Raw genomic sequence first — 14,918 nt, forward strand, 5'->3', positions numbered from 1 at the left:
ACAGAACATGGCTGCAGAAGGAATTACATAGATCTCAAGCATCTTGTTTAGCTCTAAACATAAGCAGCACACACCTATCCATCAGACCTCATCTGCCTAAAAATAGCCCACTTCACAGTTAAAGGACACAGTTTTGACAATCTAAATATATCTGAAAAATATGTCAATAGACAAATGTTTCGAGCAGTGTTTTCATAATTACACCGATGATGACATGAGCCAAAATGTTATTCAGCTTGACTTACTGAACTTTCTTATACATTTTTCTTATTTTTTACTGAGCGCTTTTGAAGTAATGGGTGAATGATCAAAATCCAAATATTACCTCAATTAAAAAGGACTCTTCCCCACTCCATACTAATTGTATGAAAATTGGACTCGATGTCAGGATACTGATATACAGAAGATGATGGTAATTGCTTTTGTTGTAATGGTAAAAGGTTATTGGTGATATGTGGTAATTCAGCTGGTGCTGTTCTGTGTTTCTGTTTCAAGCAGCTGTCGAGTAATGAAGCTGTTCTAATGAAGCAGCCACTTAAACCAATCTGACATCTTTTCTCCTCCTACTGTATCCTTTAGAGCTGAGAACTCCAAGCTGCCTGGCTGTGCTGTTTTTTTTTTTCATGAGGACAAGCCTTGTTTCCAGTTAGAGTGCACATATTAAACCAGTGCTGAAACATCATAAAAAAAAAAAAAAAACCTGCTGCCTATGTCTATTTGCCAATACCGAGGAATACAAACTGTTTAGCAATGTTATGTCTTTTCTTTAAATAGGTACTTTAAAAACTGCTTGCATGTATAATTGGCAATATATTATTATTAATAGGCTAGTGCACATAGTAGTCTTTGTATGGTGTACACTGCAGGAAGGGTGTGTGATTCCACAGGTAACTACTCGAGTTCCAGTATTATAGGAGTTTGTATTCAGGGTCTCAATAATTTCATAGGGCCTGAAAGTATACTATCCTTGGTGGTCTTTGTTTTTGTTGTTTACTGTAAGAATGGCAGGATTTGTGCTCCCACTGCTTGCAATATTGTGCCCGCTGCCAGACTAGGCATTTTAGCACCTGGGGCAGGCAGTCATATTTGTAGTTAGGATGGTATAATTGCTCACGTTTCATAGTTTTGATTAAATTATTGCTGTTTCTGAATCTCTCCTTTAAAATGTTTGAAGGAAACAAGATATTACTTAAAATGGAAAGGAGCTTGTTAACGTGTGTTAACTGCCAGGTTAAATTTCCTGTCTCTGCGATTATATTCGATCCACGCATTTTCAGCACCAATCAGTAATAATGAGTTTATTTTACATATGGTCATTTTTTGTTAGTCAGGGCTGGAGTTTAGTTTTTGACTCCACAGTAAAAGCTAAGGCAGAGATCAAGCTGTTTACATTGTTTTCTTTTTTCTGATCAAATTAAAACTTCAGTAACTGCACACTCGACTGGAATTTTAGCAGTGTTGCTGTAAAAAACTACTGTATGGTTCTTTTAGCAACCACATTAACCCTTACAGAATCCTTTAATATCTCTATAATATCCTTGTATATATAACTTTCATGTGAGACATTTTCTTATAATCATTGATTGGTACTGTAAAAAAGGATGGATTGAAAATGACAATGGCATGATGGTTATATAGAAAGACATACAATTGCATTTCCATCTGTACAGTTAGCAACAACAAATTCCTTCCGTTTCCCTAAAGATCCAAAACAATTTAGAATTTGGCAAGAGCCATGTAGGTTTGTATGCTATTTTTCAACAAAAAATTTACAAGGTCATTAAAAATAACAACAGATTAGATATTGCTGTACGATGGTTTGCTGTAGTACATAACTAGATTTTGTGTTTCTTTACGTATACATATTTTAACACATTATGTGAGCAACGTAATGATCAAGTACACTTGTTTTACAATGGTGCTTTTAAACATAGCAAAATGGGTGGGTCTTGTAGTTCAGGATGGTGAATATTTACATTTTCTTATTAATTAATTGTTGTCTATCCTATTGTAATGTGTTGGTTTACCTTTATTACATTGGTGCTTAATACATGTTATGAAATGTGCATTTACATTTCAGACTCTAAATAAATGTTTATAGTAGTGATAGTCCTGGAGGCTGCAGGAGTGAATAAATAAATAAACAATCCTGCACACTACAGGGGAAGCGAACGATATGGATATGCCATAATAACGAACCGACAATGTCGGTAGAACCAGGTTCGTGGTCGCTAATACCGTTGCTAAAGAAGTTCCCTTTTCTAGTGCAGAAGCGCATGCAATCATCAGACTGTGCTAGGGGAGTCGCTGACAGCAGACAAGATTGAGAACTGAAAAACAAAATTATTACTCTAGTGGCAATGCATTTCAGTCATTTTTCCGCACCCATGGCTTTGCACCGGGACGGCTGCCCCGCTTGCCCACCTAGTTATGGCTCTGCCTGCTGCTCTAAACTACTTAAAGTAGCGGGGTTCTGAAAAATAAAGCGTTATACTTCCCCATGTGTTGCTACAACTGTTTAAATTACATACCTGTAATTTTTCTTTTCATTTTTAACATCCTGATAACATTTTACACTTCTAACTTTTTAAAGTTAGGAATATCCAATGCAGTGCACTACTTTTATGCTGAGCGAAAAGGCTGGGAGAGCCAGATTAGGTCCCCCCCCCCCACCTCCTCAAAAAACAATGAACACAAGCAGTAGAATTAGAAAGCACAGATTAGAAAGATGTGCATTTACGTGAATGCTAGATGTAAAAACAATTTTTAAATAATGCTGGCTAAATGAGTCTGTCATTTTGACAAGACAAATGTGCCTTCATAATGTGTAAGTTATTTTAGTTAGTATTTGTTTCACATTTGAAAGCAGTTTAAGTTAATGGCAGCTTTGAAGGCAATGCTGTGATATTCATTTATAAACACACCCATAATAAAAGAAAACAGATAAAGGGGAAAATGCAGACTACAAATCTTAGAATTATATATCACGTGATTAAAGTTGTTTGTTGTGTTGCTTAGTAATAATAGTAGCACAACATGTGTTTGTGTAGAAATGGGTTTTTGCATGAACTGCATAACTGAATTTTGGGAGTTGTTTGCGGACCACCTGGAGTTTACTTACGGACCACAGGCTGGGAACCACTGTCCTAGAGTGATCGTCAACTGCTCACTTGAAAGGCAAAAACTTTGACTAATTAGCTGTAATTTACATATTTATTTAAAATGTTCTATCCTTTCAAAAATAAATAAATAAACAAAAATAAACATTTTTACAGAACTGCCTCTTTAGTCATAGTCACACCCCACACTTTGAGAACCACTGCTCTAAATCACTGCACGAAGAGTGATAAAAAATCAAATAAAAGAAGAACATGCTCTGGCTTTTCAGTTTTGTACCACATCATGGATCGTTATTGCTGTTACCTGTTTGACAATGTAGTCAATAATCCTTACACTATCAGTGCATAGAGCGGCCATTTAAAAAAAAAAAGCTTTGAAACGGACTATATTTTTCGGAACCCCACTACTTAGTCTTCTAATTTCTTTAAAACCACCTGTCTAGTCAATAATCTTATGTCTATGCACTTGCCATACAGCTGGATTTAAATTATGCCCAGGTTTGTCAATTGTTAGATATTACGATAATGTATGTATGCTGCATTTCTTCATTTTTTATCTTTGCTGATTCATTTAATGGCATTTATATAACTGTTCTGAATGTGTTGTGTATGTGGTTCCAGGACCCTTTAATGAAAGACATCTAAATCTCACTAACACTAAGACACCCCTTTGCAACTCCCTATTGCAAGTTAACTACACAAAAAGGTAGTCCTAGATTCAATTGCTTAGTTAATTAGAGAAAGAAAGACGTGATTGAAGTCATCTGATGATTTGGATCTTTACAATCAAAACTGAGTTTAATTTATTTAAAAATGATTTCACAAAATATACTTTAAATAGCATGTATGGCCGGTAAACTTCTAATCCAGTCTGACTTTGAACATCATACCTTGTGCATCAATCAGCATTCGTAACGTTCCCAGCAACTTGAACTGCACTGGAGGCATCTCCGATTTTAGAAACTTTAATACTTCCTCTGATACTCCTGCAGACAGCAGCTTTGCCTTGTTCACAACTGAAAATAAATATTTTTTTAAAGAAAAGGTTATTCAGAGGCGGTGCATCTTAGTACTATGTTTATGCACATGTGCTAATGTAATCCATCAAGGATGGACTACTATCGGCAGTATTTTTGAAAGGTCATGTTCTCGTTGTATAGGGTTATACCTCTTGATAGTAGCTTAAAAACATATTTGGAGAGTTAACAGTCAAATACACTCTAGCCTTAATATCATAAGAAAGCAATCAACGACTTTTTTTTTTTTTTTTACTGAAAAGGGGAGGTTAAGTCAATACCGTGCTAGAGTGCCAATGAAGACAAAAAGATGATGGTGTGTGATACTCACCCGGAATTGCCAGGTTTCTCAAGGCGCTAAGGGCAGCGTGCTGAACTGTGACATTCCCATCTTCCACGTGTCTGTCCAGCAGATCCAGCAGCTTCTGAACAATCCCTGTGTCCACCATGTGGATGCAATTCCCGTCTAATTACAAACAACCAACAACTAGTGTGTGAATTTATTATTTTATGAACAGTGTTGAAAGGAACTGTCTGAGGAGGGGGAAAATTATATTTTTCCTGGTCATCTCAAAATATTAGCCTTAAGGCAACTGCACACTCTCATTGCTCTCATTGCCAACTCATTTAATATTGCGAATCTGTCTTGTATGACAAGTGTGGGCTTGATGTGCAAGGTTTAGAAGGAGGTTTTTGTTGAAAGTAAAGTTTAAATTAATTATTATTACTATTATTTATTTATTTGGCAGACACCTTCCAGGTGTTACAGGACAGTAAAGGGTTACAAAGAAAGCTTAATATTTAAATACAGTGTAGTTTACATTAAGTGATACTAGTAAAACACAATACAGGATGCAACAAGTTAAGATTACAGCAAGTTATATGTACATAATAGTGCAAGGATAGTGCATTAGCTGAGGATCCAGTAACATAGGCCAGGCAAATCCAGTGCATAATAGGAGCATTAGAGCAAGAGATACACAGATCTGGTATGCAATGGCTTTAAAAGCAGCTCACAATTCTCTCAAATCAAATATGCATGAATGTGCTCTTTCTAAGGGCATTCATTGTGTGGGTATCACTTAAAAGAAAGTGTTCATATGGTGGTGGGATTGTCTGATTGTGGATGGGCTGAAGTACAAGACTGGAGATTCGCTGCAGCAAAAAGCCTTACCATTCCGAGCGAAGTTGGCGATGGCGAGGGCACCAGCCAGCTGCAGTTGGTGGTTGTGTGACGGCACCCACGAGAGCACCCGCTGGAAAACACTTCCTTTCCCTTCATCAAACAGCTTCTGCATCGACTCGTCTGCAAGCAATAAGACAATCAAACACCGGCTCTTCTGATCGGCAAACTTTAAGAGGTCAAAGGAAAATTAAAACTTGTCTACGTAAAAAGCTTTACTTTGTGATACTGAAGAGGATTTAATGCCAAAGAGGATGTGCTCCACTTACCTCCCAATAGCAGCAACACCATGAGGTCAGAGGCAGTTTTCAGCTCAGCTATGTCTTCCTCTTTGTCCCCATCCACAGTCTGTTCAACAACATCCAGGAGACACTCAACCAGGCCAGCGTCCACCAGCTGCAGCTTTATCATGTCTGAAAGCCAAACAAAACAGCAGGTTACCGAGGGACAGAGTGAGTGAGAGAGCGACAGCTGAAGACACTGAAAAACACTTCTAGTCTAAACATTTGGCATTTGTTGTAAATTCAGCACTAGTGAGTGTTTAATAGTTATGTATAAGGGATAGAGAGAGAAATCTGTGCTCACAGGGACTGCACATTGCAGGACAAGCTTTGTAGTTTATTTTATTAGATTCAGAAAAGGACAGCTTCAGAATTATGGATGCGTCGCATCACTTTCAGTCTCCTGATATATTGTATATTATATAGACAACACTACACCCTGCTGTAGTGTGCACATCATCACACAGGGCGTTTTTCAACTAAAAGCTTGTCACTCCCCCTTGAAGGCATTATTGTTTACCTTTGTACCAGATGTCTAATCATGTTTAAAAAGAATGTCAAAATGTTAAAAGACAAATGCGTTAGTTTTTGTTTACACAGGCTATGTTATTATTATATTTAGAGCTGTGAAGTGATTAAATAAATTTATTGAGATTAATATTGCAAAAAATATTAGTTAATCTTGGTTTTAATCGCATATTAAATTGATATAATTACTACATCCCCATCATCTAACTTAAATTTGTTTTATTATTGATGCTATTATTATTATTATCCTTAACTGTAAAAAATAAAAATAAAAAAAAAAAGTTTAAAACGTATTTATTTATGTACCTGAGACTGAACGTGGTACCCTGTGCAAATTCAACATCTTTGTCAAATTATTTATTTTTGGCACTGGCCCAAATATGTACAGCAAAACCATTTAAACAAATGCATTAAACAGGATTACGTTACTTTTTTTTTTTTTTGGAAATTGGCAACATTTTTTATCCCATTTTCTCCCCAATCTGAAATGCCCAATTTCTTTTTTTTAAGCCTGGCTCACCACTGCAACCCCTGCGCTGACTCGGGAGGGACGAAGACTAGCACACGCGTCCCCCGAAACATGTGCCGTCAGCCGTCCGCTTCTTTTCACTCTGCAGGCCCGCCATGCAGCTACCTTCAAAGCTAATGTAAAGCTTCACGTACATGTTTCAAAAACTGTAAATAACTTGTTGAAACAAAGGACTGTAGCCTTTTCAATTTGTAATGAATGGAAACTATTTACAAACTACCTCAGTTATCATGTGTTTTTGCTTTACAAGGACAAACTGCTGACTACTAGCTTGTTTGGGCTAATTTGAAGGCATCAGTTTTTAGTTTTTTTTGCCGAGTTGCCAAGTCTCTGCAATGTTTTTTCTAGTTTTTGTTGACATGTCTGACGAGTAGTATTTTGTTTATAGTTTAACTGTGCGTGTCCACCTGCACATGTAGCCACTTTTGTTTAGTGGGAACCAGGAATATTCTTCTGACGTAATATGAACGAGAGACCAGGGTACAACGGTACCCCAGTGTACCGTGTGGTGTCTCGTTTATTTAACCAGAAAATGTACCCATTGAGACCGTCACCAAAATTTACTAGGGGCAATAATGTAGAAATTACAAATACAACCAACGCAATAAAACGTGCAGTTCAAGATTGATCTGCAGCACACAGAGATCAGAAAACAGAATACATACGATATCTATTTTCAAATGTGATTGTGAACTGAAATAAATGTTAAATAAATTAATAAATTTTTAAATAAAATTATAAATATGTAACTACAGTAAGCACTTCTAGGAAATGAACTGTTCAATGTGAATAAAACATAAAAAGTTTGTCATCATATGCAAAAAATGCAAACCTAACAAGAAAAATTGGTAGGCTTTATATACTACGCGCGCGAAAGAAAAAGCTGCAACACACCCTACTGTTACTCTTTTTAAAAAATTAAAAAAAAAAAAAGATTTATTATGCTTAGCTTGATTCGTGGGCTTGCAGCGATTCTGTATTTCTGGTGGGTTTAATTTGTTGTTGTATTCTTGTTGTCTGTAGCAGAGAGCTGCTAGTGTATTTTGAGAAGAGACGGCGTGTTCAGCATGCAGCAGACTAGTTGTACTTGTGTGTGATACTGGATAGTCAGGGATCCAGACAGCCTAAATAGTGAAGGAGTTCACACTCTTTGCTACAATTTGCAGTTTAACAGTAGACAAGTAAGCACATTTTTGTCCAATGAGCCGTCAGAACGTTTAAAAAAATTAAAGTAAACCTCCAATTCATTTTTTTGTGCTTTGCTCCATTACGTGGTTCAGTGACTAACTTTCTACTTAAACAATAACTGCACTCAAGACACTCAATCCAATGCTGCCGCGACCAGACTTGAAGTACGGTGTGCAGAAAGGCTCAAGACACAGCAATGCGATTAATGCGTGTTAAAATAATTACTCTCCAAATAAATGAACGCGTCATTGCAGAAGTTAACTGCGATTGACACCCCTAATTATATTATAACTAATTAATATTATTAATTGCTTTGACCCATAATTTATTAATTTAGTCTGAGACTGATACAAGCGGTGTCGGCAACATTTAAGAATATGTATTTTTATTTTTTGATGCTGTCTTAATCTTGATCCATGAGAGTGAGCAACCCATCCCTTTGTTGTAGCTAAAGTAGGATGTTGTCTTGGAGACAGCGTGTACAAGTAGAGCAGTCTGTGACCAGAATAATAATAAATATCCACTCTTTTCATTTCTAGAGCACAATTTTCATAATAAAGATGTAAACACAACAAAGAGAGGGGAGAGATCAGTCTGTAGTTTTAATAGGATTTGAAGTTATTTCTCAAGATACAGTATATACACGAAGAAAGTAGGCCTTTTTCTACTAATTTGGGGGTAGTCAAATGTATTTATAAGCAGTTATAACATTTCTATGTCCAGGCTGCTATCTGTCTTCTCTGCCTGGCAGGGCACACTTGTTTTATTAAATGCCTCATTCCTCCCCCCATTACCACCTAAACACATTTCCGCTAAACAATAAATGACTTAAAGAAATAATCTTGGAAGTGTACTCGCAGCTAATTGACAGCCCTACCCACACCCTGGCAGATACACAAACTATCATTAAACCATAAAAATATATCCGAGCACACTCCTAGATAGGAGGTTGTATGAGAAGGCGTGAGCCGGCTCTTTGCATGATTCACCATAAGGCCCAACCGTTGAAGGTGACCAGTGACAAGTTCCGTGTGGACCTCTGCCTGTGCTGGAGACTGGGCATAAATGAACCAGTCTTCCAGATAATTGAGCACTCTGATGTCTTTGTCTCAATGGGGACAGGACAGCTTCAATGCACTTCGAGAAGGCACAGGGAACTAGGGAGAGGTCAAATGGCAAGACACGGAACTCGTACACTGTCCTCTGAATGGCGAACCGCAGGTACTTCCTGTGCACTGGTTTTATGGGGATGTGGAAATAGGCATCTTTGAGCTCTACGAGCTTTGAGTTACCTGGTCTGATTGACTGCCCAGTCGTTGCACTGTCAACATTTTGAACCGCCTTCTGCTCTGAAAAGGTTGACCTGTCTGAGGTCGTGTATCGATCTCAGGCTACCATCATGATTTGGCACTAGGAAGTACCTGGAGTACAGCCCGTTTTGCAGCAGAACTGCTACCTCCTGAGACACCACAGCGGCATCCTGCGGGTTCGTGACTGATGTTGTGCAGAGAATAGCCAGTCTCAGCGGTAGTAAGCACCCAGATGTCCGTGGTGCACCGACGCCAATACTCCAGATGGCTCTCTGAAAAGGGGCCCTGGACCTGGACCAGTGGCAGCAAACTCATAGGGCTGCTGCTCGGCTTGTGGCTTGGCCAGAGGCTTCTAAGCTACCAGGATGATATTATAATTGCCCAGCCTTGTGGCGAACACACTGGCTGAATAGGCACGCTTGAGGATCACCTCAGAGACTCGTCACTGCTTGTTGGGGCAGGTAGCATCCTTGGACAGAAATGCTAAATTATGCACATGCGGCGGAAATTGGGCCAGGCCCAGCATCCTCGCATCATCTACCATATATAGGGCGTCCATTGACCAGGAAACAACAGGAGCTGTTGCTGGGTGATCCCATGAAGACTACTTAAAAAATAAAATCTGGGTGCATTGGGGGGGTGGGGTGGGGGTGCCTTGTCCTGCCTTCTGTAATCCAAGGCACTTGCCAAATTGCAATGGCTCTTTTGGTCAGTGGCAGAAGCTCTGCTGACAGGGAGATGGGAACTCCAGCTCCTGTTCGCTTACCTCCTCAGAGGCGGAGATAGACAGCATGTCCTCTTGGGGCCAATCTGTGCTCATAGCCCCCTGGGGGGGGGGGGGGGGGGGGGGGACCGTGAGGTCAGCCTTCTGCCTGGGCTACTTTCTCGGGTGTATCATCCGCTCTCACTTGGCACAAAGCACACAGGGTGATGAGGAAGAGAACTGAGCAGAAGTAATGGACTCGGAGTGCTCCGTAGAGGGAATGCAAGCAATGCAGTGTACAGTATACATCTGTACAGGTGCTGCCTCAATTTGCTTATAGATATTGACTGGGCTGGTCAAGACCCAAGTGGGACCAGTTTGGTACCGAACCAGTGACTTGAGCACCAGTCAGCAGTGGACCACTGTGTAGGACTGGGTCGGTACCGGTTCGGTGACTTTCACACTGCGCTGGAACAGCGACAGTACCGGTTTGGTGACTTTAGCACCGGGTCGGTACGGGTACGGTACTGGGTCAGAACTGAGGGAAGCCTGCTTGTTAGAATGGCACTAACAGTCTTCCTAATGGTGATGCTAAAGCTGTTACCAAAATGGCAGCAAGATACTGTGGAAGAGATTGCAAGGAATCACAACCGAAGCAAGTAACTTGGTCCTGCGCAGCACTGCTGAGCCCAGCAGCTGCTCTTTTTATAGCACCATGTTGCAAATAGGACTGCACACTCTCTGTAAAAAAAACTGAACACACAAAAAGAGAAAAAACTCTCTCAACAAATATAGTAATTTAAACAATTACATTAATAATATAAAATGTCTCATATTTTTAGCCAAAGCCAAAACGAGAAATAAATAACTCCAGCTGGAGCTATTGCTGCCTAGGGGGACAGCAAAGTCAACTTATGTTCCTGGATCCCTCGGAAGGAGTGACCCTAGCTGCTGGCTTCATGCATGGCACAAGGCTGCAATGGGATGTAAGAAGCAACAGGTACTAGTGCATAAAATACGCATAATTAGTACAAACTATTACAGGAATTATATTAATATCACATATAATTTGTGTAAAAACACAATAAATGCAAACTATATAGCCGATAGAAGTAACAAGCACTTATATGAACCAGACTCTCCGATCAGGCCAGTTTTGAAAGGAAAAACGACGCTGAGATCTGTGAGCGCAGTATTTTTGTGCACTTGGGGTGGGGCATGACTGCGTCACAGGCTCAGGCTGCAGCTTTGGTATATCTTATTCAGGTTTCGGTCTATACAAGGTAAATACCCAGACGGTAATGGTTACATTTCTATTTCAGGGAACCTGTGTTATAATAACAGTTATTCTGGTGGAGCCTTTTGATGCCTGATGGTTGCCAAAAACAAATGTCATTAGAATCCAGTTGACCACTACAATTCGTTATCCCATAAATGAATTATAGGTAACGGCAGTCATTTAATAATGTCATTAAAAACAAAAACATTTTTTTAAATCCTTTTTTAGGTGTTTTTAATAACTTTCTTTTTGGACTGCTTGAAAATTGGTTGACGTGTAAAGTGCGTCTTGTTGACTGCTCTGTTGGGAACTGATATGGGAGAGACTACAAATTAGGTTTATAATTATTATTAAAACATCTCAAATAAAATGTTTCCATATCACCATCATAAGAGATGGTAAAGTTAAGCTATAGAGGTCTACAAACACATCCCGCCATAGAATTTTACATAAATCAAATCAGATTTATTATTGCAAGCAGGTTCTAACATTCAACTCCACAAACAATGGCCCAGGGGTTATGTGCAGAGGAGCTATAATGTATTCAGGTTTCCATTAAGATAGAGATCAACAGTATACTAATGCTGATCTGTCAGACTAGGCTGATGTAATTAACTAGAGTTGTGGTGAGGGGAGGTGCAACTGCAACATTTACAAATGCAATAACCCAGCAGCACTCACCGTTTTCTGCTAAAGGAGCCAAGACTTCAAAAACCATCTCTTTCTTCTCATGTTCAGTCTGCTTTCTGAAGAGTTTTACCAGCTCCTCTGCAATATTTGTGGACGCAAACTGTTCTCTGCTGGATTCTGCAATATAATGATGTGAACAAATGAAAGAGGATATAAAACCAGAACAAGAGCCCTCAGAAATGTGTTTCTAATGAGGACTTCTGAGTATATTTAACACACTTTTACAAATGACCATGCCTATGACTTATTAAATACAGTCTCACTCTGTATTTCTATTTACTGTATTTATATGAGCCCTGGCTATGAGTATTTTGAGTCTCTCTTTTTTCAGTAAATGTTTGACTTCTATGTTAATAGATTGTCTCTTAATATATATTTCAATTTTACCATTTTGAATTCACATATCTGTTAAAAGTATTGAATGATTTTATATATGCCAAAACTATAACAGAATAATAAAAGCAATAATACAAGCTCTAGCAAACTTGTTTAGTTTTCAGTCCAGTTCAAACGATCTAAATAAGGACAGTTAGTTTATAGTACTCGCTACAGGGTACTGTTGTTTGTTAATTTTATTTTAAAATTAATCATACAGGAAGGCCTACAGAGACTTGTAGTCTTGTTTACTGGGATGTGTATTCATCTGAAGCACCTAATTACAAATACAGTAATATCAAAAGGAACATGAATTACATGAAGTAAAAATAACCCATAACTTCAATCTAGCTCTGTTTCCTGAACAACTAATTATCAAACATAGGCAATCAAACCTTGTGATTAGGAAAGGCTGATACAGGCACTAGCGAAAAGATGGTCTTTATAAATTATACATTTTATCTTGCAGGCTCTCTTCCACCCTTTTTAATGCAGAAATCAACATTTCTAATTTAATTAGAAATGTGAACAAAAACTAAGCATTCATGGGGCATAATGTAAGGGGGAGGTAATATCAGATTGAATGCTTTGTGTAAGCAAAACGTATATGTGAAAAGGATCTGTGTCACTGGTATGTCCAGAGGTTTAAACATCTGTAATGGAACTTTATTGAGAAAAATCACACTCTGCAGCAGTGTACCAGCTGCAAAGACAACGTCTGAAAGGGAGTGCTCTGTATTATTAATATGGCCCGAGATTTAAGCAATGTGGCACTGAATCAGTAAATGTTCACTGTACACCTGTAATGTAACTTTACAGAGGATCCTAGAATACAGCTGTGTACCAACTATAAAGACACTATGGCAAAGCGTGTGGTCTGTTTCATTGATATGGTCACAGGTTAAAACAATTCAGGAGTGAAAGTGTAAATTGTTTACTGGTTAACACCTTTACTAAGAATACATCTATGTATCAAATACTTAAACAATAACTCCAAATGTACTGTCTGTTCAGAGGTCAGAAGTCACAGTCACCAACTATTTCAGCAAGCTAAAATGGTTAGTGAGATTTCCTCATGGAGATGCTTTTATTTTAATTAAAACATTTATCCAGGATACACAGCTGAGATGCCACATAAAGTTATACTGTGGAGCTTCATTCCTACTCCCCTACACTTTTCCTACAGACAACCTACAAGGACAGCCCCAAAAGACTTTGTTAAATCTGATCATCCTGAGTCTTGAAGTTCCTTGATGGATTACCAAGTTCTGCCAGGTTTCCAAATGCAATCAGACACATCTCTGTTAGCGGCGTGTTCTGGAAATGGACCCCAAGCAGCTTTACAAGGGTAGGAATCACACCCATGTTGATCAGCTGTGCCTGCAAGGAATCTGAAACAAAGAGGACAGTGATTTATGATTTACTATTTGATGGGACGTAAAGGGTGTTCCTTTAAAAACTACCTCAGTAAATGGTTTGACAGTCTATGAAGCTGGAAACTGAGACTGATGATCAATTTAAATAGCACAGCATTAAGCTTACAAGGAAACAAGGAGAAAAAGAGCCTTGTTACAGCTGGGAAGAAAATGCAAGATGATTACAGTAGTTATTTTTTTAAAACAAAAAAGAGCAGAGGACTATAGGATGTCACTTTTTCTGTTTTAATCAGAGTTTTTAAATGTGCCCTAATCAAACATCAGAAAAAAATGACCTTTTGAAAATGATTTTGCATAAGAATGAAAGCCACCAATCAACATAAAAAAAAGAACAAGGAAACCGGTGGAAAAAGGAAAGACTCACTGAAAGAATGTCAAATCTATCACTCGCCTGAAAGGCGGAGAAAGCTAATACTAGCCTTTTGATAACCCTGTGCAAGTTTTCCAGGTCTGGACTTACTGAGAAGATGGTATCTGTATCCTTCGGGGAAGTAACAGCCCTGACAGTACAGGCTCAATGAAGTCAGGCCATCTAAAACTGTTCACTAACTGGATTAAAGACAAGCCAAGAAGTGCAGACTCTGTATTCACTGCAAAATGCGCTGTGTTTGTAGATATTGATTCTGGGATCTTGTGCCTACAGTAATTACAACCAGTATATAACCTTGGATGACCACCTCTGGGTATATGCTCTTGACATAATGGCTGACAGATACAGTATTTTTAGTGTGTTAAAATATGTTATGTGCAGTGCAAAGGTAAATTGAAAATCCCAGCAGTTAAGTGATATTTGAATAGTTTATAACACTGTTTTCTTATCCTTGTTTACGAGATAGAAGAGTGTTCTGATTAAATGTCAACAGTATCAAGGAGGGACAGACTGGCTGACTGACTGATTGACACAGACGTAATAGAATTGGGATTATATTTTCAAGGATAAAGGAATGTCTGGATCAAGGAATGCTAAGGGGTAGGTGTACTAAAGTGATGCACCTGTTGCAATAGTTGCAAACCACTTGCAAACGAGTCGGAAGTCTGGGGTGAAATGTACTAAACAAGCGCAAGGCTATTTGCGACTTTTTAGTGAATGCTTTGTGGCAGTTGTTTCTGTTTGCGGTTCAAACGTAGATGAATATGTAATTATGGGCATTCCTGCAAAAAAGGGAGGAGGTAGTGCAAATGAGGGTACTCAAATAATACAAAGAGATGTACAAAAGCTGCAGGCAATTGCGACACTTACAATTGCATACATTTGTTAAGAACTTTTTAAAGCATGTCACT

The 14,918-nt window shown here is 38.6% G+C and overlaps 1 protein-coding gene across 3 annotated transcripts in view; it reads right to left on the reverse strand.

Moving 5' to 3' along the window:
- Positions 1–14,918, reverse strand: part of LOC121322391 (rap1 GTPase-GDP dissociation stimulator 1-like) — a 79,088-nt gene that overhangs the window by 4,187 nt on the left and 59,983 nt on the right. For all 3 annotated transcript variants that reach the window (XM_041262298.1, XM_041262289.1, XM_041262307.1), the window contains 6 exons: positions 13,464–13,592; positions 11,818–11,943; positions 5,588–5,731; positions 5,310–5,441; positions 4,467–4,601; positions 4,010–4,135 (listed from right to left, as the gene is read on the reverse strand). In XM_041262298.1, the coding sequence (XP_041118232.1) occupies positions 4,010–4,135; positions 4,467–4,601; positions 5,310–5,441; positions 5,588–5,731; positions 11,818–11,943; positions 13,464–13,592 (792 nt within the window). The remainder of the gene's footprint in view (positions 1–4,009; positions 4,136–4,466; positions 4,602–5,309; positions 5,442–5,587; positions 5,732–11,817; positions 11,944–13,463; positions 13,593–14,918) is intronic.

The sequence above is a fragment of the Polyodon spathula genome, chromosome 1 (assembly GCF_017654505.1).
Source record: "Polyodon spathula isolate WHYD16114869_AA chromosome 1, ASM1765450v1, whole genome shotgun sequence".
NCBI lineage: Eukaryota > Metazoa > Chordata > Actinopteri > Acipenseriformes > Polyodontidae > Polyodon > Polyodon spathula.